This window comes from Orbicella faveolata, unplaced genomic scaffold (genome assembly GCF_042242905.1).
Source record: "Orbicella faveolata isolate gen_17 unplaced genomic scaffold, um_ofav_v1 contig_1, whole genome shotgun sequence".
NCBI lineage: Eukaryota > Metazoa > Cnidaria > Anthozoa > Scleractinia > Merulinidae > Orbicella > Orbicella faveolata.
The window spans coordinates 6,627,241-6,652,476 of NW_028301536.1; the positions used below are offsets into that span (position 1 = coordinate 6,627,241).

At 37.0% G+C, this 25,236-nt stretch overlaps 1 protein-coding gene across 2 annotated transcripts; it reads right to left on the reverse strand.

Moving 5' to 3' along the window:
• Nucleotides 1–25,121, reverse strand: LOC110042332 (AP-5 complex subunit beta-1-like). Of its 2 annotated transcripts, XM_089286859.1 has the most exons (37): nucleotides 24,800–25,121; nucleotides 24,082–24,147; nucleotides 23,238–23,266; nucleotides 22,192–22,255; nucleotides 21,761–21,786; nucleotides 20,643–20,721; nucleotides 20,477–20,521; nucleotides 19,986–20,045; nucleotides 19,560–19,634; nucleotides 19,255–19,332; nucleotides 18,897–18,958; nucleotides 17,785–17,839; nucleotides 17,421–17,474; nucleotides 16,056–16,190; nucleotides 15,014–15,052; nucleotides 14,717–14,791; nucleotides 14,261–14,316; nucleotides 13,692–13,779; nucleotides 12,777–12,864; nucleotides 11,894–11,959; nucleotides 11,052–11,205; nucleotides 10,378–10,467; nucleotides 9,466–9,601; nucleotides 8,693–8,828; nucleotides 7,815–7,862; nucleotides 7,232–7,290; nucleotides 6,427–6,484; nucleotides 5,628–5,703; nucleotides 5,144–5,229; nucleotides 4,564–4,643; nucleotides 3,988–4,075; nucleotides 3,465–3,515; nucleotides 2,975–3,038; nucleotides 2,457–2,565; nucleotides 1,900–1,970; nucleotides 1,542–1,654; nucleotides 1–1,193 (listed from the first exon to the last, which is right to left on the reverse strand). In XM_089286859.1, the coding sequence occupies exons 1-37, from the start codon at nucleotides 24,914–24,916 to the stop codon at nucleotides 1,030–1,032; spliced, it is 2,940 nt and encodes a 979-aa protein (XP_089142985.1). In that variant the 5' UTR covers nucleotides 24,917–25,121; the 3' UTR covers nucleotides 1–1,029. The 2 variants fall into 2 exon arrangements, with proteins under 2 accessions (XP_089142985.1, XP_089142987.1); XM_089286861.1 differs by lacking the exons at nucleotides 24,082–24,147; nucleotides 24,800–25,121 and having other exon boundaries at nucleotides 22,901–24,007.
• Nucleotides 25,122–25,236: the final 115 nt, after the last annotated feature.

Here is a 25,236-nt window from a genome sequence, read left to right on the forward strand (position 1 = left end):
TGCGTGGAAGAATATAAATGTACATTTATTACAATTATATAATAATTAAATGAATGCGCGCGCTCTGATTGGTCAATCAGCTTTGGTTTATTGTGCCAGTAAACTCATAGAAATTTCGCGTGTCTTCTGAATTATTATATAAAAGCAATAAACCACAAGTTTTTATGGTTTAGAGGCATAATAAGCCACTTAGGATTTTGGAAGAACACTCGAAGAATTCGTGAATCACTCACCTGCAGCTCGTGAATTACGAATTCTTCTCGTGTTCTTCCAAAATCCCGCGTGGTTTATCAGCATATAAACCATAAAAACTTGTGGTCTGTTGCTTAACTGGACGATAATAAAGTTTTCTATAAAAAATAAACTATATTCTCTTTATCTCTGAAATATAACATTCTACGTCTTCTTGTAACACAAAACATTCACCACTAACAGGACTGCATCATTCAAAACTGTCATAACCAAAATATTGGGGTCTTCAAATTATCGTAATAACGGAGTGAATGCTTTGTTCATTTTTGGTGAGGACCACAGCTCTTCATTACTAATAGAAAATCAAGCCGGCTCCACACGCTATGTTCATAGCATCAGGGGAATGGACCTATTCGGCGATACGGCGGCCATTTTGATTCTCTTGATTCAAATTGCTATCATGGGATGCTCAAGGGCCAGTTTAGTCTGTAACAGCTATTTGAAACGATAGAATTCAAAACGGCCATCGTATCGCCGAAAACGTCCATTGCTATATCGAAGGTTGCATAATTCACTTCTAAGAGACCCGGCGATTTCTGTCCAATGAAAACCTTGGCCTGGACTTCAATATGCCCACTGATTTATTAGACTCATTTGATGAGTGTTCGTAACCAATTGATATGTTGATATTTTGTTGTCGTTGTTGTTCCCTTGACGATACAATGATTTTTCGTCGCTGCACTCGTCAGAAATTAACTGCCATTCAAATGGCCTAACTGATGAACCAGGCCCTCTCAGCTTGGGTACCAAGCTTTAAGATTAGAGACTTGAATGAAACTAGCCGCTGACCCGTTCGAACTGCCGCAGGTAAGACTCTACAAGCTGAAGTAACCGCCAATCATCCGTTGCCACGGAGACCACAGTTGATTCATTTAGAGGAGTGAATTTTAGCAGCAGATGTTGATGTGGTGGTAAGAATATCCCGAGTTGGACTACGTCATCTAAAAGAGCACATGTAATTGATTAAAAACTCAGTAGAGAAAGTGGAGGCGTCAAGATAGGGAGGAAAGAGAGAGGGAGGGAGGAAACAGGGGGAGAGGAATGAAGGAAGGAGGTTGAGAGCAAGGTAAGCAGGGAGGTAAGAAGGGAGGGAGAGACGGAGAAAGGATGACGGAAAGAATGGAACGAAGGAAGTAAAGAAGGGGCGAAGAAAGGAAACAGCCAGAGAAGGTGGGAGGAAAGGAATGAAAGTGAGAAAGAAAGAAAGAGAGGGAGGAATTGGGGAAGGGAGAAATGGAGGGAGGTGGGGTCAACTCTTACAAGCTGTTTTAGTCCTTAGTCGTCCTTACCAGAAGCGTTCATAACAAAAGGAAGCAGGCGCTCTTCTAGGATACTTCTCATGAGGCTCCACTCAACTGAAAGGCAGACTATGGATTCAGCACCAGTACCCACCGGGTTTCCACTGCAAAAAGAAATAAATAAATAAATAAATAAATAAATAAATAAATAAATATATATATATATAACTATATAAATAAATAAATAAATAAATAGATAAATAAATAAATAAACAAACAAACAAACTACATTGGCATTTAACCACATAAATAAGATACGAAAAAAAAAAAAAACGGCAGCAAAAACAACAGCAACAACATTGCAAGTGACTTAAGAATTCAGAAGAGAAGAGGTATAGACTCGAAATACCTGGTGTGTTGATCTCTCGTAATGTAATCCCATAATGTTGCAAAGAGCTCTGGAGCTGGTTGCTGCATAGCCTGAAACGCGCAAAAAAATAAAAAAATAAAAAAATAAAAAAATAAAAAAATAAAAAAATAAAAAAATAAAAAAAATAAAAAATAAATAAATAAATAAATAAATAAATAAAATAAAATAAAACAAAATAAGAAAATAGCGCAGTTGAAATGACAACAACGAGAAAAGGAATGAAATGACTTTCGCAGAGGGAAACCGTTAAAGCAATAGCCCTTTGAACGGTTACCTCAATAGCATTAGAGTGTGATCTAAGGTGGATACCAGGCAATTTCGGGCAAAACTACAAGTTTGCCCAAAATTGCCTCACATACGTGTATGTGGAAGACCAATTTGAACTTCGAGGATTAGATTCCCGTTGCATTCCCTGCCCCCTCGTGCTTTTCTCCAATAGAAAATATTGTTACGTCTATGTCAAGCATGGAACATTGTTAAATGCTAATTCAAAGCAGATGTACATGTGTTTGAAAGGAAATACAAGCATTATTTACCGTGAAATAAGCTGGAACTTGAAGGGGATTAAAAAGGTCTGAGAAGTGAACCGGTAAATCATCCAATTTCATTGCACATGTTAGGCCGGTCTCGTCACTAAAAATTGCCCTGAAAGTCAAATGATAAATTCTAATAAAGGGGGAAAAATAAAGAATAATAATGAACAGAAAATGACAAAAAAAAAGGCTTTTATTCTCCTGCAATTTTAACACTACTATTATAAAAGGCAGTCAAGTTTTGTGATTTCCAATTAAAAAACAAGATTTTAATGAGATTTCCGCAATGTTATGTAAAGTGCATAACGTCAGAGAAACAATGTTAAGAATTATTAAAAATGGGTGATTGAAATGTCATTACCAAATACGTAGATTTTTACAATTTAAGGCAGCCGTACCACATGGAAAATATAAGCGCTACCAAGGTATTACACATAGTTCTTTATGAACTTATGTCATCTTAAAATCTAAGAAACTCTCGTGTTGAAATGGAATGAAATAAAATGTTTTAAGATTCTCACCTTACTTGAAACACTGCGGGAATTGGATCAAGAGGACAGAAATTGACGGTTATCTGACAACAACCTGTAAGCAAAATTAACTGTCACAACAAGGAACTAAAAACGGGCCGTGCTGGAAGAGCTTCTTTTTCAGGAGTTGTTTTATTCATGCGAAAACTCAATTTCGAGAATCAAAATCCTGTACCTCCCTTTGAGATATTTCTGTCCCTTGTACCACCGATATGGTTGTAACACCTTATTATCCAATTTACGCACTATTATCTGTCAAGTGGTCGCTTACGGGAGGTTAAAGACAAAAGAAAATTTTAAACTTTTAGCCCTAAGAGTGGTCGCGGTCGCTTACGAGAAGTGGTCGCTACAAGAGGTTCCAAATATAGTGATTTGACATGGAAACTATTGGTATTTTGGAAAACTGGTCACTAAGGAGAGGTGATCGCTTACGTGAGACGGTCGCAACCGGGGGTTCCACTGTATTACCAACTAGACTCACCTTCGGATGGAGTTGTAGACTTGGCAGCCCATAAATACGAAATGTGAACATCTGAAGAAAACAAACAAACAAACCTAAATCAAACCCAGTAAGCGTAGCGTGAAGTCTGTGTTACGGTTCCGTATCTTTATTCTGTAGCAAAAGCAACTACAAGAATAGATTCTATCTCCCCTTCCCCGTTTCGGAAAGAAGCAAGCCCATCGCGAGGTCACGCCGACATTACATGTAATTTCGCCGGTACACCTTCATGCCCGTCCCTAAAAGATAGGCACCAAGAGAGCAAAGTGACTGCCCCAACAACTTCAGACCGTGACTCCGGCAAGGGCTCAAACCCAGACAACTCGATCCGAGTTTATAGCGTCTTTCGATCGTCTCTATCAGTCCCGTCTTAACTCAAATGTATGAATGTTTGGGAACTACTAAATTATTGCGACAAACTTAAAATAGCCTGGAGCACACTTAAAATTCTATCGAGGAAAGGTCGACATAATACATGGTGGAAAGATGTGCATAACAAACAGACCTTCGAGTTTCTCATATCTTCTTTCTGAATGAAATTTCAGGACCAGGGCATAAATAATCGACGGCATTGTCAAAGATGGCGTCTCCGTCTGTTGAGTAAAAACAAAGCAGATCATGACGGGCCAATGACTTGATCATTCAATCATGGGTTAACGAAGACGTTGTAGATGACTAAAAGCCCTATGACTTTTAGCTCACGAAAAACATCTTACCCCTATCCAGACCAAGCTTTTTGGATCTACTATGATCGGGCTTGAGAGGCCCCTCCCGTAACCGAATATTGATAAAAAATCTTATCAAAAGTTGCCAAGGCAACATTAAGCTCCGAGAACAATAAATAATAAATTTCAAAGGTCACCTTATTTGGCAGCTTACTATGATATTGTAACGACACCCCCCCCCCCCCCCCCCCTCCGCCCCCTACCAACCACCCCAGCTATACACCTCGGTCTTAAAAGAGTCCATGTATGGGGAACATTTCGCCAACAAGACTTTGACATCAGCTTAACCTGCACAGGGTACTCTGTTATCTCTGTGGGACCTGAGAATTAAAGTTGATTTATCAGGAAGTACTTACGAAGTGGATGTAGTAAGTAATGGGTATTTCTTTACTGTAAGTTGTTCCATCAAGCATCTTGAGGTATTGTTCCAAGAGACCTGCAGCGTACAAGAAGTCAAACGAAAGCTATTGAGAAGTACTTTCAGCGGTACTCTTTATTACGATGTATAAGACGGTTCTTACTTTTTTGTCTGGGGATAAAACCCTAGTGTGTGACCATTCAAATGAAAGCTACGGAGCAGTACTTTCATGGGGTACTGTCTATTATACTGTGCAAAGAGGTTCTAACTTTTAGATTAGAGGATTAAACCTATTGCTTACCAACTTACAAAACAGTGCTTCCTTCTGAGAGATCAACATTATTTAAATAAAAGCCAGGTTTTGAGCTGCATTTCTAATTTCTAATGTCTGTTTTTAAATTAATGAGTTTGTTAAAATCTAATTTTATACTTGAACATCATGAAACTGAAAACGACAACCTAATTGCGAATCAACCCCCTAAAGTATTTAAATCAAGTTTGGACATCCTTAATACAGTTTAGAATTTCTTTTTTTTTTTTTTTGCAAATCGAGTAATCAAAAATAAACGAGAACGCACCTCTAGTTTTGGTGTATTCCTTAACCTCGTCAAGTGCTGAAGACTTCAAATCACTCAGAGAACCTTCACATTTTGCTTGGGGAACCCTGAGAAACGAAACCAAACATTAAACAAGTCCTCTAAAAAGTGAGGGCCACCTATTAACAAAAAAATACAGTGTAAGTTATTTATATCTGGTGTTGAAACAGGAACGTTGGTCCGCATTTACAACAAAGAATATCTTTAATATGTAGTTCTTCTCCGTTTTCAAATTGGTTGCATATTAATAAGATAGTTCTAGGGGCTCTAAAAGCAAGGTTGCTTCACAACTTGCGCCAAAAATGTACGTTTGAATGCAAAAACAAGTTCACTTGCAAAAAGCGTAAGGACTATTAGTACGAAATGTCATTTGTCACGTCATCCCTCAATGCAGGTTTGTGTGGCGAGCGGATATTTTAGGCTTGTTGTTTTTTTTCTTAACATTTAACAGATCTAGACATTGTACCTTGTTAGCTTGAGAAACGGAGGGCTGACGTGTTTTACAGGCGGGGGGACTGGAAATGTACTGGTTGTGATGTCATCTGCGGAGAATACAGATCAGTCACTACTGAAGATCAAATTACTTGTTAAAAATAATACCTTTTCTAGGTGAGAAATCACTAGAGATTAGAGAAGTAACTAGAAACAGAAAATAACCAAAGATAGTTACAACTAAGGTGTGATGGATTTTAATAGAACGAGGAAGTGCCATCCGTGGAGAAACTGCCTTAATGCATAGTTGACTCCCGTCATCCTTCTAGCGAAAAGCTTCACTTTCAGAAGAAAAAAAACGAGTCAACACATAACAGGGCAGCCCACCCAGCTGAAAGTCTGACAATCGTGAAGATGTCCTGTCTGGCTGTACACCATATCAAACTGGACTATACTGGCTTTTGACGAGGGAAAAAAGCTTGAACAAAAAAACAAACAAACCAACCAACAAACGAAAAACAACAGAGTGGACAAACGAGAACTTCAATTCACGCACAAGGAAGCGGCACACTAGTATCAAGAAATGAGCTCGAGAAACAGTGCTTAGCAAACCACTGCACCGCCAACTTTTGGTCTCGATTCTTTATCACCTTGTCATTTAGTTTTCTACCTTCTACACGTAAATCACCTCAATTAGTTATAATACATGTACTCCCAGCTGTACTGTTTAAAACGTCGAATTCCACTACCCTCTGTATTCATTGTGCGGATAATAAAGTTTGCAAGATAAAAGTAATCATCATATTATCATTACAAAGGGATAACACTCGTACCAGCGATGACATGGGGAAGGCCCTGCTTGGATGTTTCTGAGGCCAGTATCTTGGAACACTGCTCGGAGACGAAAACGACAGAAAACTCAGAATTACATTTAATTACAATTAATATCAATCGGGTAAAAACGTTCTGACAATGTCATGCGTTATCACCTGACTACAAATACCAAGAAACAAAAGCTGCTTCTGCCATGTTCCGTAAAATAATTTGTTGAATGGGCAAGTACGCTAAATATTAGCTTGTACGTACGCGAGGTTCAGTATCGCGGGGAGGCGGGGGGGGGGGGGGGGGAGTAAATTCAGCGTGATTTTAAGATGTGATACGTATTACAGGAACTCAGGAAAATATCCGCGTCTTTCACGACCCGAGAAATGAAGAGAAATTAGCTCTTTACCCCCCCCTCCCCCCAACCCCCCCTGCCCCTTCCTATCAAAAAGAAAGGAGGAAAGATGCAAATAAAATAACACGATATAAATATTCAATAAGCAATAAAGGCCATCAGAATTCTATATAAAATTTTGATTGGAAAATTAATAATAATAATAATAATAATCATCATCATCATAATAATAATGATAATAATAATAATCTGAGGGCGCATACCGTGTGAAGGTCTGCTAAAGCAGGCTTTGTTCCTGACTAGCAAAGTAGGAACGCTGAGAGAGGAATTTTTGAGATGAAGACGCTGAAATAGCCCGACCATTTGCTGGTGACGCTTTCACGTTCATCCGTGCAACAAACCTTGCACCCAATAACCACTTGACTAAAGCTTGGAACTTCTTCTTTCTCTTAGTTACATACCTTTTTACTGGATACGTTGGTCAGGAGACAGTAGTAAAACCTGGCACGATCCCTAATGTCTGGCAGCATTATTAAGACAATAACAAATAATGACACAGTCTCGGTACTCTACGAACATTAACGCTATGCAGGAAGAATTAACCTGCAAGCTAAAATTGAACGGCAGTCTCAGTAACATGTAAAGGCCCATTCCTATATTACACAGGCCATTTTTTTTACTGCCATTTTGTCGCGAGTTCCAATGTAATGCTAGGGATTGCAGCTCCAAATCGGTTCCGTAAGTTCGGTTGTAATTTCAGCGTGTTATCGACGGAGGTTTGAAATTTGCGACAACGAAAGGAAAAGCACTGTTCTTACTTATGGGACGCGTGTGCATGCTCTTAAACAAAGGCTCTGTTCATTTTATCACATTTCGTAGAACTTCAGCTATATATCGTTCGACTCGTGCTAAAATTGTAGCTAGTTTCAACGCGAGCACGATAAAAAACGCAGTGGTAAATTCGAAGTTAACTACATCCAAAATCTTTTGTTTAAATGGGCCTTTGTAGTCATAAAACCCTGTAATACCAAATGATAAGGATACCGATGTCCCGATAAGTTGCGCAGACAAACAGTAATAAATTGCCAAGTTCTGCAAAAAGAAAAGGAAGAAATAAATGTGGACATTGCAATCCCCTCCAAAACTGCCATTATTTTTTAATGCAAAAGAAAACTGGCCGAACAAAGAGGAAAATGAAGCTATATCTAGTGAAATGTCTGACTCGTATCCAGTTTTAATTTATGAAAAAATGCTAAGTTTGAGAGAGGACTGGGATCGAGTCAGGTGTAATTTGCGCATAATTCACACCAACACCACTACCAAACATTGTCGTAAACTGCACTCCGTTTTCTAACGCAACGCCTTATTTTGAGTAGTTATAGTGTTTCATTCGCACTATCTTATTTAGCAGAGATGATTAAGAAAAAAAAATGTTATAGGCACCTCATTTTTATCTCCGAGCTTTAAAAAATCTCTCTAATAAGACCGAGTCATAACAACACCGCAACTTCGAAACTACTAGCCTGCGAACGCAGAGGTATTTCCGGCTGTCGCTTGTCTCCGCCGAAAATAACGTCTGCGAACCCGAGCCAGGAAACGATTTCTGTGACGTAATGACTTTTGTTTCTCCTTGGCCAATCAGATTCCATGATAAATTGAAACTCGAGTGCTCCTCGCAGCGAATACCTCGCGCAGTAGTTCTGGGGCTACTTGAGCTAAACTGTGATTGGCTTAAAATTCTTACGTCAGAGAAATCGTTTCCTGGCTCGGGTTCGTAGACGTTATTTTTCGGCGAAGACGAGCGACAGCCGGAAATACGTCTGCGTTCGCAGGCTACGAAACTACTGGCGATGTTTTGAATTATTCCATCGTCTGATGTATATCAATAATGGCGTTTGTTCTTTTATCGTGAAGATAATCACCTGTGATTGTAGCGCTTGAATGATGATGTAACAAAACACTGTAACACACCGCTAGTACACAATTTCCAACAGTCCAGTTACCATTGCGAGCGATGTCGGATTTCTCAAGGATTTGAACTAAGAAGCGGATTGTGGGCTGAAATAGAAATGAAACTACTTAACTTCAAACAACGTGAAGGCCAACACCCTTGAGAAAGTGAACGTGACTGTCAAAAAAGATAAGTTAGTGAGAGAAACGCTTTAGGTTTTTATTTATTTATTTATTTATTTATTTATTTATTTATTTTTTCTGTTGTATCCATTTTACTTTTTTCCAGCCTGTCTACTTTTCAGTTTGTTAACATCTCTATAGATACAGATACTGTTATAACCCACTCCCAGTAAACGTTTTTCAATTTACAGTAAAGTGAATCTTTAGCCAAAACAGTGTTATTATGACTAAGTACTTTCCCTCATACATAAAACGCCCTAGAATGGCCAACAAAATGTAGCTGATAAAAGAATTGTCGATGGGATAGTTAACAGTAATTAATTTTAAGCGATTTTCCTAACACAAAGAGATGAAACGTGAAAAAGACTAGATGAATCTTGTTCGTGTGGAACTCACGAGGACACCCCGTTAACAGCTTCAACGCACTAGTATATTAATTTTAAACAAAACTTTACCATGATTTCTGAATTTTCTTTAATACAAATATGCGTTCTTCTTCAACGGTCGTTAAGGTATCGAAATAAAATTTTGTTCTCAAGAAAACAATTAATATCATACTTACTGTAGGTGGTATATCACTGCCCCTCATAGCAAGAGACAGCAATTTGAGATGATGTGTCAGGTTTGGTAGAATGGACTCCACTGGCTGCGACACTACATGTTCACTGAGGGATCTCAGTAGGTCACTAGGAAATGTACTGCATTGGGAAATTATAACAAATAAAATACTATTAAAATACTACTTAAAATACTAAATAAAATACTACTTTGTTATTTAGTTGTTATTTATCAAGGGTGACAGACAGCAGCCGCAAAGGCAATAAAAAAAATAACGACAACAGCAACAACAACAAAATCGTAAGAATAAAGAGTTTTAACATTTAACGAAATGTTTGAGAGGAACTCTCCACACTTTACTCTGGCCACAAAGATGTTTTTGTTGCTATTGCTGTTGTGGTGGTGTGGTTGTTGTTGTTGTTGTTGTTGTTGCTGTAGTAGTATCTGGTTAGTAATCTTTGTTTGCTAGTTTGTCCGGCTGATTTTTTTTTTTTTTTTTGGTCTTGTTTGTTTGTTTGCTCTTTATCTTCTGTTTTCTTTACTTTTCTTTCCTTTTTTTTTTTCTTCTTTTTTTTTTTCCTTTTTTTCTTGTCATCAGCGGTGATGATTCGTCAGCAAACATTCCAAGCTTTCAGCAAACATTCCAAGCTTCATTTGGGAAAAGTCAAGGAAAGCAGTTTGCAGTTCATGTATTCGAAAACCAAAACGAATTTTATAAAATGAGGTCGCACGCGATTGACAAAGCTTCACCTTATGTTGTAAAATTGTGGAACTTGGTAGAACAAAATACATGTATTTTATCACGAGAAGTACAATGTATGGACATTGTAGAACTCGTAACTCTGAAATCTGCTATGGAATGCCCTGTAGTTATTTTGCCCTGTCGTAATTTTTCGTAAACCTCATCCTTGCTCACCTTTGTGGAGTAACCGTAGACACAGAGTTCAGTAAATCCACTGTGTGCGGTATAAACTGTGGGTGATCTGTCACTATAGATAACACCAGCCTGTCAAGAAAATATTGCTCACGCGTAAATACAATAAATAAGACGAGTTCTCGATTCCTAAAAATAATATCTCATTAAACTCTAAAAGACCGTGTTTGACCACATTTTCAAAAACCGAGAAGAGAGTTGAAAATACGAGGTATTTTGACGAACTTCAAAGTGTTTGGAAAAGTAGTCAGACACTATCTTGAGTGTTTGATATATCTTCTCAATCGAAACTAAAGTTACGTAAGGAGAAAACGTAGAAATAAAATCGTCAAAAAACATGATAATAATTAAAAGATGAGATATCCAAACACCGTCACGGTAATAATTTCTTTTGTTTAAACTTGATGAATTATTAAATAAAATGAGTGTTAGAAGGAAAATATCAAACTTTAATTTTTCAAAGTGTCAAAAATTGGATGAAAATACTGTCCATTCACAAAAATAGTACTGTAAAAAGCACTCATGAATGTTATAAATAGATGCCAATGAATTGAGCGAACCTCATACACATATACATTGACTATTTCAAGAGACCAAAACATTCGCCCATATGTAAATTGTTGTGAAATCAACATGAAGATGTATTAGGTACTAACCTATAAATTTCTCTTTCAAGTTCTGAGTCCCAGTGATGCTTGTAATACCAAAATATACTTCTGAACAGCGCCACTACCGTCTTCCCTCCAGTGCCTCCCTGGACTCGCTTAAGGAGTGGAGCGAGGCACTGCATCAAAGGAACACCTACAGAATCTAACAGAACAAAGTGCAGTTAGTAACCGCATCCACAGACAAAATCTCATTACTTGTTTCCATGTACTTTTTACAACGCAAGTTGGAAGAACTTTAGTCTTATCACCTCTACAGATGCTGTTTGCAGTAAGGGGTGAAGTGCATGTAAAAAAGCTTGTTTACGTCAAACGGATGGTTTTTCAGGAGCAGTGCATTGCAGCAAGGCTGTATGAACATGCAGGAAAAGACTGCAAGAGCCGCTAGATGAATGTGGTTTTACGTTGTCGTTAGCAGCTACAAGAAGTCATCCAGGGATCCTCCTGCACTGAAAACTCAACGGCTATAAATGGATATACTGTAATTTTTGGTGACAGGTGAAGTGATTACTCATTACTTTTAGCGGAGGCAGCGTGGCCGAGTGGTTTAGGGGCCGGTGTTGTAATTCGGAGGTCCCGGGTTCAAGGCCTCCACCCTGCCACTAGCGGAATTTGTTTCTTGGTAGTCCCGAGTTCAAATCCTCGATCACGCCTTGTAAATAGCCAACTGGTCTGCCTCCTCCCAGTTGGAATTTTTAACTATGTTACGTTTATTTGAAAGATTGTTTCGTCTGTTTCAGTGGCATGCCTGTAAACTAGCTAAGTTTAGTGCTTGTATAGCTACGTGCATGACCACTATAAATAAGATTTACATTTGTTTTAGTCTTTAGTACCTGGTGAGTTTAAAGTTTCATGGTCCAAACATAGGCACAAGACTTTAAGTTTATCAACTGTAACATCTGAAAAAATAACATTAACATTTAACAATAAACAAAAACAATAATCACTAACAAAAGGAACAGTGTTGAATTAACAGTGGAAGCAGTGGCTTAAAGGGGCTATGTCACGGTATTTTAGGTCATTCTGTTAATTACTATAACTATGAGTTCTAAGCGGCAGTATTTTCCTGGCAAACGTTTGGCCACATATCGAAGAACGATGATTTCCGAGCATTATGAACAACATCAACACAAATTGATATACGTTCGAAAAACCTTAGGCCGATGTTTTTCGAATATATCCTAATGCAACCTTCTCCAGTTTTGCTCAGTCATGTCCCTTGTTACCTTCTCTGTATTTCTTTCGTTTACGGTTTTAACCGTCGTTATTGGGATATTTCAGCTAATTTTTTGAGCAGTTGGTAAGGGCTGAAATTGTGTGACCTTGCCTTTTAAATGGTTATCATGCTGTGTAACAAACAGATCATTTTGACTTTGACAATAAGCCAGAATCACAGCGTTGTTTTCTAGGGTGATACATTTTACTCTCACAACGTCATTCCTTCATCAAAGGAAGATCTTTGTTTGGGCTAACCATATTAAACTTCTTATTTTCCTAAAATAAAAAGGGCTTCTGATGGATAGACAAACCTGCTCTGGTTTATTTTCTACCCAATGCCTACATCGCATATATATACTTTTTTAGAGCAACATATGAGAGAAATCGGGCTTAAACTTAATTTTGCCAAGAATTGAAAATGTTTTTGTGCTTTTTCTTGACTGTCGTCATTTTAAAGGGCTTTAAAAGCTGGAGATTCAGAAGAAAACATGAACCTACCTAAAGAATCAAACACAGATGGGTAAAAGAAGTTGAACTGTGAATAATCCAAGCAGTGAGGAACACTTGGCTGCAACTCAGGAGTATTCTGTACAGATATTGCAGAAAACAACGTTACTGGCACAAGTCTGAACATTTGATCATAGTGCTACTGCATAACAAGATTACACGGTTTGTACTAATCAGATATTCATGATGAAATTTCAGGAGTTCTCTAGGGTACAAATATTAGAGAGCTTAGGCAATGACGACGGCGACGTCGAGGACAACGCCTAATAAAAAATGAATTTATATTTTATCTAGGTATTTCGCAGTTGTCTAGATCTCTTCAGTGCGCCTATCGGTCTCTGAACTTGCTCAAGCTAAATATGTAACGCCAGCGTTCAATTCCAAATGAAAATACGAAACAATAGCCGCCGTCGTTCGCGTTCTATAAAATGGGCAGAACTTAGTCATTTCACGTTTTTATTTTGCAGAGGACGGCTACGAAGTGTACAAAGATTTAAAACGCACGTGCATAGCCATTGTTTTACTCATCAAACCGTTTGTTTGGTGACGTTTTCGTTTCGTTGTCGTTATGGCAAAATCTCGACAGAGACAGAACCAGTCAGAACGCTTGAATTTTCCACATAAAAGAAAGATATTTTGCTTGTAGTCATGACAGAATGAAAATCATCACACGGTAAGAAGTTTGCGAGACATTATCCCAAAACAGAACAAGATGGCGGGCGGCTTAAGTGTGTTCCTAAGCTCCACGTGAAGTGGAAAGAATAATTCAAGTGGCCCATAATAAGAACTAAAATTTTATGGATTTATGTGGTCAGTATGCTGGGTTGTGATGAAGCAAACACATAAGAATTTATAAAAATATTAGAAAAATTCACACTCGTAATTCACTTATCAACCCAGTTTTACCTCGTTAGTAGGAAAGTACATGAGCCATTCAAAACACAACAGTCGCTGCCCTTGTGGCAGAGTAGGTTGACTTGATATCAACAACATTCTGCAAAATAAATGCATGTGTAGTACCTGTAGGCTGTTGTAACTTTCATTGCTGTTTTAAGCTGTACGTCTGTGGGCACATACATAAATAGAGCTTACAATTGACCAGCTGTCAGTGACGTCATCACTCTAAGGCGAGATTGCTTACATTTATAGGGATTCCAAAATCTGCAGGTTTGGATCTTGTTGGAAACTATTTTTAGGAGGTTATCTTGTCAACTAGTTAAACTGAAAATTATAAAGATAACTGCAGCGATCTGTGATTGTCTTTCTTTTAAACTTCTTTTTCTTTTTTTTTTTTTTGACAATATACTGTACAGCAACAGTAACAACAGCAACAAGTCAGCTATTTGTACGTTAGATTCAATTTCTTCATTTTGAACTATTTTACAATCGAAGTCGGTGACAAGTAATGCCTGAGATCTTTTTTTTTTTTTTAACCACTGAAATACTTAAAAGAGAAACATATGTACTGTATTCACCTTTGAAGCAGAAGAAGTTCATCTCCTTCAAGAAACAAATCCCCTAAAAACTTAAGCTGCAAACAAACGCAGTGATAAGTGAACAAACCTGTACAGCATGTGCAGGTAAACACGCTCTTGTGTAGTTTTTAGATAAATCTTTACATGTACATTGTAATACTAAATAGTCAATCAATTATTGAGTTTTGATTGGTTCATTGTACTGTCTGTCCTTTGTGATCAATAGAGTGGTTACTTTGGCTTTGGTTAAATTACGACACTCAACTGAAACTGCTCTACTATTATTTCGCTTATAGCGTGTACATAGATTGCTCCAAAGTCGGGCGAAAGTATTAGGTATACAATAGTCTTGGTAAGCCACGAATCTATCTACATTTATTCCAACATTTTAAGCCATTGCTGATATGTGAATTAGTTCCAAAGAGAGGTGGCGTTTTCACTGAACTGTACTCTTACCTTTAAAAGCAGCAACACGTGAAACACAGACAGATCAGTGGTGGAAACCCAGGTGATAAACTGTGACTTAAAGGTCTGACAAATCAAATAGAAGATGAACTGATTTTAAAAAAAGAATGTGTCGCTTAGTTTATAATCTCTTAGGACGTTTTGGGTTACTTGTTAACTGAAACCTAGGAGTATCTAGTGATTGCCTGGTAAATCCAGTTACAAGAACGATGAAACAATTACTTTCTGGTGTTTTACTATACAAGTAGTACTGTATACAAATGTAGCCATTGCCTTGATAAAACTTACATTTGGTGCAAGTTCTGCAAGTTTCACACATTGCATGAGCTGGAAAAAAAAGAACAAAAAAGAGCAACGACAATACAGCCTTGGTATTAACTCAAACACAAAGGACAACTAGTTTCAACATTACAAGAGCGACAAGAGCAACACAAACGTAGTCTTCTGTAAAATAAAACTTGTCTAATATTCTGGGTTTACAACTAAACAAAGAATAATTATGCTTTGCCTTTTTTCGCTTTTGTTTCTTTGTTTGTTTTGTTTTGTTTGTTTGTTTTTTTTAATAGTCTGTTAGTTTGTTGTTGATTATCATGTCATTTGTCTTGATCTAATCGAAGGCTAGGGCCGTAGGCATATCCACCTTATTTCTAATTTTAGTTTATATTTTGTTTTTTTCGCTCTTAATTGCCAGAAAAAAGCTCAAAACAAGTTTTTGTTCTGCAACAAAGCAAAGAAGTTTGTCTCAATGTGCAAACAAGTGAAAAATGTCCAGTCCAGATCAGTGTTTATAATCTAATTTGTAGCCAATTTACCGAGATTGACGCAAATCAAAGCCAGAAAAAAGGAAAAAGGCTAAAATTCGACATACAGTTAGCCTGCGTAGCAGCCGGTTCCTTTCCTTTCCTTTTCCTGGCGGAGAGATCGAACAAGCGAGCGAGCGAAGGAGCGCGCCTGGGGTGAGCAAAAAATGGGGGAGAAGTGGGGAGGGGGTGAGCGTGAAGGGGGAGGTAAAATGTCTGGGATTGATTGGAGGCGTTTCCTTCGTTCCCCTCATCCCCTCCCCCTGCTATTTATTTCTCAAATTCGCTCGCAGTTTCGTTCCCTTCGCGTGCTTTTTTGGAAACGCCTTCTACGGAGGCTAACATACAGTGTAAGGCGGATATGCATACATGAAAACTTATAAGTGAAAGTGTTAATATATATGTAATTTTTCAAAAATGCACAAACCAAACTACTGTAGGATACAATGCTATGTATTCGTAATTTTTAAAGCAAGCAACTTATTACAGCATTTGCTGAAAACAAAAAGAATCTTACTGTAAAAACATACTTGAAACATGACATGGAAAAGCCCCGTAGTGTTGACAAAACCAATGTTGTCCATCAAGAAGGAAATCGCTCGTTTTAATTCTCTAGTGTCCACATTTGCTGGCAAGGTCAAGGGGCTGGAGCTGAAAGCTCCAGTCTGTAGAAAAATGAAGACGATTAGGAAAAGTCTGCATACAAGCCCAGCGGCCCATCAGGCCGGAGCGCATCCCGTTTTCTGTAGCATGAAGCGACTAGGAGTATTTCTACTCCCCCTGGATGGGATGCTAGTCCATCGCAGGGTTACCCCAGCATTAGATTCACCGGCACCCATTTATAAACCTGGGTGCAGAGAGGCACTGTGAGAGTAAAGTGTTCAGATTCAGATGTTTTTCAGATTTTTATTAATTGACACTATTTACAGACATATTTCACTATCGCACACTATTACAAAAAATTCATTAATTAAAATAAGGAAAATATAATAATAATAAAACCAAAACAAAATGTGCTCAGTGACCAAAGAAGCATATGCTATCGTGCGCCATGTAAGACCACAATGAAAATTTGCTACACTTCGAGCGAAAGAAAGAAAGAAAGCTATATTTTTGCCCTATTTGTCTCCGTGCTAACGACATTGTATATGCTAGGTTTGAAGATTTCAAAACTTTTCCTTATGTTTTTATGAACGTTGTTAAAGTTTTTGTGCGCTAAGAATTATGGGTAAATATACCAGTCGCCGTCTTTTTTCCTATGGAGGATTACCGACAGTAACGCACAGAGTTCCTCTCGAATTTTTCGTGAGGAGAGTGGGCGGCTGTAAACGAGTTTACAAGGATACACAGTGGAAGCACACTCATAAACATTTGTAAACTGTATCACTGCTTTTTGTTGCATTGAGACTGTTGATGCTAGACTAATGCAAGTGTTAACGCTGACTGCAAGTACCAGTCCTAGTACTGCAGTATACAGCACTGTGTACGTACAGTTATGGCCATTATCGCGGCATTGCACAAGCGGCACTAAAACAAAACATATTAATTAAATAATTTGGTGGTGTTTTTGTGTTCCCAATGTTTATTGTAAGATGGGCAAGCTTCCGTTGGCGGCCATCTTTCCCTTGCACCTCTATTGGCCGCTTACGAGAACTATTCTCGTAAACGACCAGCTCCAGTTACGGACAGCTTTTTCGCGTCCCGAGGGTGTCCGCTTACGAGAGCGTCCACTATATAACAATAATAACCATCCTGATTCATACATCCCTACCCCCCTACCTCCCCTCGTCTAGGCTTGACCCCGGCTCACCACACCAACGAAACAAATATAACGACAACCACAAACCTCAGAAGATCGAATGTTCAGCACTTGAACTTGCCGAACGCTTTCTCACCTGAATGGGCACTTGTAAAAATTGATTTGCGGCTTGTTTGGGTAGGTAAAGAGGCTTAAAAGAAAGACAAAAAAATGCCAGATATTAATGAAAAGTTAGCTATCAATGCTATCTGAAGGAAAACTATTTTTGTCCAGAAACTCTAACATTGAATAGGGCTTCACATGTTTTAAAACAATTTTAATTATATTTTGAATACTTGTTTGAAATGTATTTTTTGTTTGCTTTTACTTTTGTTTCGTTTTATTTTTTTTTTTTTTACCATCCGTCTGATTGGCCACATAGGGTTAGTCGCTACATAACGACACTAAACATTTTTTTTAACATGTTGCAATCATCCCCGATGACCCACTACATCATTTACCTTCAGTGGTTCTGTGCGACTTGTGAGTAAATTATTCAGACAATTGTCATCCAATCTGCCAGATAAAAACAGTATTTGATCAGAAATGATTAATATTAATAACATTCTGATGATACATGTAAGTAAGTGTCTGAACTTTTTTGCCATCATCAAAATTTAAAGTTTATATTGAGTTGACTTCAAAAATCAATTATGATGCCAAAATTTAGAGCTTTTGTTACAATTCACATATGCACACTGCAGGTCTAACTGAAAGTTTAAGCATTTTACTGAAAAAAAGAAAAAAGGAATTCACCCAGTATATAACGAAAATAACAATGCCATGACCAAGTCACACATAAGGTGCTGCGGAGGAACCTTTGCAAGAGATTCAGCAGAGCCATCTGTACACTACGCGGACCTAATTTTTCAAACTGTTTTCTTCCAATTTGTTTAAATTTTGCCACCTAAACATCTGATTTTGATTGCGCGTTGATTCAACTTTGGCAAATAATTTGCTTATTCTCAGAAAAATTAACCTGTTTATGAACACGGAAATGAATGGCAGACAATATTCAAGACCCATTAATGTGATTCAAAGAATAGAGAGATTAGTAGGTCGCATGTCTTTCCGTTTTTCCACCTGTCACTTGACTGCAAAACTAAGTGACAGCCAGAAATGCAGGTTAGTCTTAAGTGGGCGTGCACATGAATTTGAACGAATGAACAAGAGGTAAAGTTCAAGTGAACATCACTCAAATAGAATTCAATCATGTAACATTTGTGTGCACATGACATTTTCTTGAACAGGTATTTTTGACTGTACTGTTTCTGTCAGTCACACACTAGGTAGTTTGCAAAGTCTGCCATAAAAAAATTCAAACATTCAGAGAACTTTGAAGTAAAACATAGAGAGAGCACGTGGATATGCACTAAAGGTTCAGAAGCATATGTTTGTTACATGAAACTCTGAAGCAAGAAACCAGGAATTAAAATGCAAACTCAAGGCCTTTTTTTCTCGCAAAGAAGGCTCAGTTAAAGATAATGTGTATCTAACTACACAGTTTGTTGTACAATGTACTTTCTGCTTTTGTATGTAATAATTTATATTAAAATACAAGTGCATCACTTACTTAGTACCAGACTCTTGAAGTAAAAGTTCTATGGCATGTCGTAGTACAGTAACAAACAAAACCTGAAACAGGAAAACACTTTACAGTTGGTCATACAGTCAAGAACTTTTACATTAAAGGGGTTCATATACAGGGCTGGGAATCTAGGCTATGATTCTGTATGATTTCCCTGCACTCTACACCATATGTCAATGTCAGAGAGAATGTTCAGACCTTCAAACAGTGGTTTTCATACATGAAATTTCAGTAGAAGAGCATAATACAGTCTCATGACCATATTATTCTTGAGTTTGAACCTCATTGAGATCTGTGTTTTCATATCTTTCATTTTAAAAATGTTCTGTTTACAAGGACTAACCGTGTAGCTCTGGAAGACAGGACTGTTCTCAGCACCACATATGGCATACAGATGATCCAGCTTTGCATGGAGAAGGCCCTTGGTAAACAAAAAAAAAAAATACATTCTTTAATAAATAAACAATTTATTAAAATTATTAATTATTTAAACAATGTAATCTCTACATGCAATTCTTCTAGCCTCACCAAATACCCATATTATCTACTTACTAGGTTATTTACCACTGCAGTCACACCAAATGCATATTGTACCTGAGGTGTACACATGTCAGGGTGCAACTAAAAGTCAAAAGAAAGCTGTCTTACTGGGTATGACATCTCCAATTCCCAAAGACATTCACATGCTGTTCTTCTCACAAGTAAATTACAAGGATTGTTTGCCTGTGGAATGGAAAACAAAATCCACTAATGAAAATTAATTTATAAATAATTAAAACTAAATGACTGATTTATATGATTAACATGGTGTGGGGGTGCTGACATGATTGACTACATGTCAATTATGCATACAATGTACATTTATTTAACATGACCAGGACTCAGAATTATATGTTGTACATAAATGTTCACAGCAAATCCCTGACCCATACAATCTGAATCACTGTTGCAAGTGCAGATCCCACATGAAACTTGACAGAAACATGCCGAGTGTTCATGAACCAATTCTTAATGGAAATTCAAGTTGGGGCAGCCCAAAAAAAGCAATCCCAGATCATAAACCAGTCAACGTACCATTTCAATGATATCGGCCAAGACTCCAACAAAATCCACAAAAACGTCTTGACTTGTTTCCTGCAAATTCAAGCATCAAAAATTTAGTATTTAATGTTCAATTAGGTCAGGAATTTTAGCTGTCTCAGGACTCTGGTCTCCAACTCCCAAGAGAGAATTCTGTAAACACCACAATTGTGATCTTAACAATTGGTAATAAAAACAAATTTTAACTATGACAACAACAACAACAACGTTTAAAAATAAGGTGTCCACTTCCTGTCACTATTTTCATTTGTAATTGAAATGTTATTTTTTAATATAAGAAATTGTAGTTTTAATTTTTTTTTTTCTACATGCATGGCATCTGACATAAATTAAGAACAAAGCAAATATGTATGCTAACTTGTAAACTAGCATGTATCACCCTGTCCTCCATTTTACATGTACACACATTTGGTTTAAGTGCTGTTTTAAAAACATACAGTCATAAGAAACTAGCAAGTACTAACCACCATTTCCTTAGAAATCAGGATGACTGTTCCAGTGACCAAAATCTACAAATTAGACATAAAGAGTACAGTAGGTCAGCTGAAGAAATGGGCTTTAGTTAGTAATTGACATCAAATTACTAATTAAAATAAATTAGAGCGCACAAACAAGATATACAGTAATTACCTGACTGAGGTAAATCTGTGATGAATGAGCAGAGGAGTGAGCAGTTGTATCCTTTTTTGAACTAACCAAAGATTCTGACCTAAAAATAACATCAATAAAATTTATTGTCATTACTGTAAGTACATGTGCCTTAAAATGTAGTGGTGACAATAATTACAGCAAAAATTGTCCACGATGCAAGAATGGTCTCCAAAAGGCTTATATATAATTTATTTATTATTATTAAGTACTTCAGAATTAGTTATACAGAAATATCCCACAGGTCACTTGTATTTCCTCAGTATACAACGTACACACAAGCATTTCGATGAGTCACCCCGAGTGTGTACATGCATATCGATAAGATATAAGTGACAGGTGGGATTCCATGGTATATCGTGCAAAAGAACTGCATAGATATTTACATTGTATGATAATATACAGCGGCCAGCACAATCAATGCAACATATGCATAGTGCACAGTTTGAGGGTGGGTACAGGTTGGTTGGTGTACTACTAAGAAGCATACAATGGCTGACATGTATCCTGATCAGTTACATTTTCTATGGCACATAATTTATACATTCAAGTACATTGTAGTAACTACTGACAGTAAAACACTGTACTGAGGTGACAGGGAAATGGGACTTTGATATCAAAGACCCACCCAAACATAAACCAAAAAATTATGGTAAGTAACAACGTGATTGTGTGCAAAAGGAACCTGAAATAATGAAGACCAATGCAACAAACACCTATACTGTGTAATGAAGTTTGCTGGCAGCTAGAGTGGTGCACTTTGAGGACATTATACTAGGTTCCTGTACATTATTTACCATCATTTTCAACCCATGCTTTCCAATTTCTCAGAGAGCAGAGGGCTTTTGAAATCTTATTTCCTTACTAATGGAACAAAGACATAAAAAAGACCGTAAAATGAGAGACACATGCATACAATTATGTACATGTGTGAACATATAATAAGAAACTGGCTAGTGCTAGATGCTGTGTAAACAATCAAAGAGAGCAAAGGTGTTCAATCAACTTCAAACTTCTTATTCAATTTTTTGGTAAATCTTTATCAATTAGCATTTTGTCTCATGTTGGCAACCTCAAGTTTGTTATTTGCATGTACATACCTTGGGGTATTTGAGACACTTGAGGCCTGCAAGGAATTAAATTAACAGCAGAAAATATTTCAATTTACATAATTTGTACATGTGTATCAATGTAAGATACACATGAAAGCTATTTCTGAGTTGTATTTTACTTCTGTTTCAAAACGAGTCCTGGTACACAACCTTTCATGTGGAAATAAGTTTTATTCGCAAGACAATGACCGTGCAGGAAAAACTCATTTCAATATAAAAGGTTGTGCATCAAGACTCCTTTTGAAACAAAGGTAAAAGCAACTCGGAAATGGCTTATTAAATAGCAATTTATTTATCAGTAATGTTTACAGTCAGCTATCCATAAGTTGGGATAATAAACACCTCTCTCACATCCTACTAGAGTATGAAACTATGTATGAAAAATAACAACTGTCAATAAATAAGTTAAGTCCAAATACCTGAAGCATGTTTTGATATGGATGAATGAACATTTCCTTCAGTGAACCCACGGCGCATTCTGCACTGTACTCAGTACAATAAATAAAGAAAAGAAACTTACAATAAAAAAATGTAAAGGTTACCTGGGAGGTGATAATAAATACTACACATAATTATTTTAGAATGTTGCAATTAATATTAAATTTAAATTACTTTATCTTTTATTCATTTTCATTAATTTTAGTATACATAAATTACAACTAATTAACAATATACATGTAATCTTTACAAGAAAATAATAAATTAACAAATGGCGAGGACACCTAACCAAAGCCAACTGGGCTGGTAAGCCTACATTGTAGGTTCCTTCACTAGCAGGGTGTATTGATTACTAAATAACATTAATGTTTAGCAGATACATTTTTTCAAATTCCATATTTTGAAACTTACTGCTGCCATTGTTCATGGAAAAGGGTTGTAATGAGGCCTACTTACATAAAAATTTCTTTATAGCCAAAAGAAATGGAATGGTCCAAAGACCTACATTGCTTTAGTAAAACAAATATAGTATTGTACAGTAGAACTCTGCCTTATATTAACAGCCACCTAATTAAATAATACGACCACCTTGTTATCATGGTCACTTTATTCTGGACTCAAAACACAAGCTTAGCCTCAGTCATGTCCTTATTATTTTAACAAACTTTTTTTATGTACATGTACGCGTACATGTAAACCATGCAGTTAAAACAGTCTCTGAGGCTCCCATCAGTGACTGGGTTCCACTCCATTGTAAATGTTAAAGCTCTTTAGTCTACAAAGTTTAACTCAAAGAAAAAAAAAGGAAAGATAAAAAACAAAACAAAAAAAAATTAATAAAACTTAACAAAAAATCTAATAAAACAACAACGTACAATAGCAACAAAAACAATCCCAAATTGGATTGCTCCCTTGCTATTTTTTTTTTTTCTTCTTCTTAGTACTTTCTTTTGCCATTTACAGGGCATCAAAACATTGCACTGGTTAAGCTTATAACTCAGTGCTTAGCCAAGTTATTAGACAATACCTTGTTAAATCAAGAAGAAGAGTTGAGACCTATAAAAATGAAAAATTATTACACGTAATTAATATTGCATATTATATAATAACAAATTTTATATTTTACACATGGAAAAGAAAATAATAGCCACCACAAGTAACTACATGTATTGTAATCACAAAGTCTTATGACTGTTGTATTATGCAACAGTTTTGAAAGATGTTATAGTGAGAGGTAGTTCAGTGTTTCAATGCTACATGTATATCAATAGAAACCATGAGCACTTGAAATCCATTATAATATTAAACCAAACATTCCTATTTGAATTGCGAAAAATTCTACTAATAAATGGAACGCCATTTTCTGGAATTACCACTACAGAGATCAAGGTATATCCACATTTTCAAAACTTTCTTTTCTTTTCGCCCAGTATTTCTGGAATCTTCAGTCAAATATTTCACATCTTAGAAAGTCTTAAATTCACTTAAAAATTTTCCATGAATTGGCTATCCTGTTTGCCCCCTGTTCATGAATACATGCATTAAATGAACTATGTAAATTCTTAGAAGTTGGATTAAACAGCAATGAACAACTGACAAGCTATTATTGATAGCTTTCAGTGTTCTCGCATGTACACTTTTAAAGGTTGATCAATCTTATTGTTGCCTATATGACCTGGTACAGCAGGTATGCCTAAGAAGTTGAACAGAGTTCAACTTTTCAGGTGTACAATGTACCTGAGGTTGTTGCGATACATGTAACTATTTTACTGTAATGGAAACAACAGTGACTGGTAAGTAAAAACAGCACAGGCAAAGTATAACGTATGGCAGCTTGCAGTCTAATAATTAAACAAAGTCAATGAATGTACCTTTTCTTGAAGTAAGAATAGCAGCTTAAGCTTCAAGTTTTCAGGAAGGTTTTCACGACAAAGAACCTGATAAAGTACATTTAATATTATACAATTTTCTGATCACATCAACTCTCTAGTTCAGCACTAATATCACAGTAACACTAAAATGCAAACTGGATTTTGGTTATTAACATGTACATGTATATGTAACATATCTAAAACCCAGTTTGTATTTTATGTAGGTTACACTGTGGCGGCAGATCGAGTGGTTCAGGCTCAAGCCCTGGCCGTGGACATTGTCTTACAGTGCTGCCCTCCACCCAATTGTACCAATGGGTAGCAGCAAATTTAATGCTGGGGGTAACCCTACAATGGACTGGCATCCCACTCAAGGGGGTGGGGCAGGAGTAGACATACTATTAGTTGCCTCTAGGATAAGCTCCTGCCTCAGCTCTTGGCTAGTATGCAGACCTTTAAGCTTTAACGCTAACGATTTGAAAGAGTCCAGTGCCATCTTTTGAATGCAAGATGCTACTACTGCTACTAACTGTATTGAATCCCTATTATCGAGTATCGAGTCCAGGGTTCGTGATATAAAGAAATTAAACCATGAGAAAAGTAAGAGGTGAAATCTGTTTTCGACCCTACTGGCCCAAGTGACCCAATGGGCCAACATTCAACGCCAGTCCCAGCGGGAAAAAGAAGAAAGCTATCATTTATATCCTAAATTGCTTACCTCGAGGATGTCTAATACGAAACTGTGTGCAGTGATGTTTCTTGCCGCCAGAAAAGTCCCCGGAGAGCGACGGAATTCCGCAAGGTTTTGAGTCCAGTGGTTTACGACAGAACTCATCTTTATCAGGGTTGTCTCAGTTTTATTTTCTCCCTGTTGCTTCGAATGTTTTGTGGCGATTTATGACCTGTAACTTGATAATTTTTTTGGTTGCTCTGCATTCATGACAGCCGCCATCTTGTTGTTCTAAAAAAAAGCGACGAGACTGGTTCGGGAAACAAAAACACATTCGGGAGGGGAGGGTATTTAGAAAAAGATAAAAGTAGAAAAAAAAGCGCAACAAGTGTAGTTTACAGAGTAGCCTAGGATTTTAGTGAAATATTAAAATACTTTGTTGAACAAGTTATGGATATTAAACAAAAAGAACATTCACAGAGATA

Coding starts and splice junctions, on each gene's coding strand:
- LOC110042332 (XM_089286859.1), bottom strand. CDS start 24,916: ATGAGTTCTGTCGTAAACCACTGGACTCAAAACCTTGCGGAATTCCGT. Junction 20,046..20,476: donor TGATTTCTAAGGAAATGGTG/GTTAGTACTTGC, acceptor TTGAATTTGCAG/GAAACAAGTCAAGACGTTTT. Junction 8,829..9,465: donor GCAGTGATATACCACCTACA/GTAAGTATGATA, acceptor TTTCTATTTCAG/CCCACAATCCGCTTCTTAGT.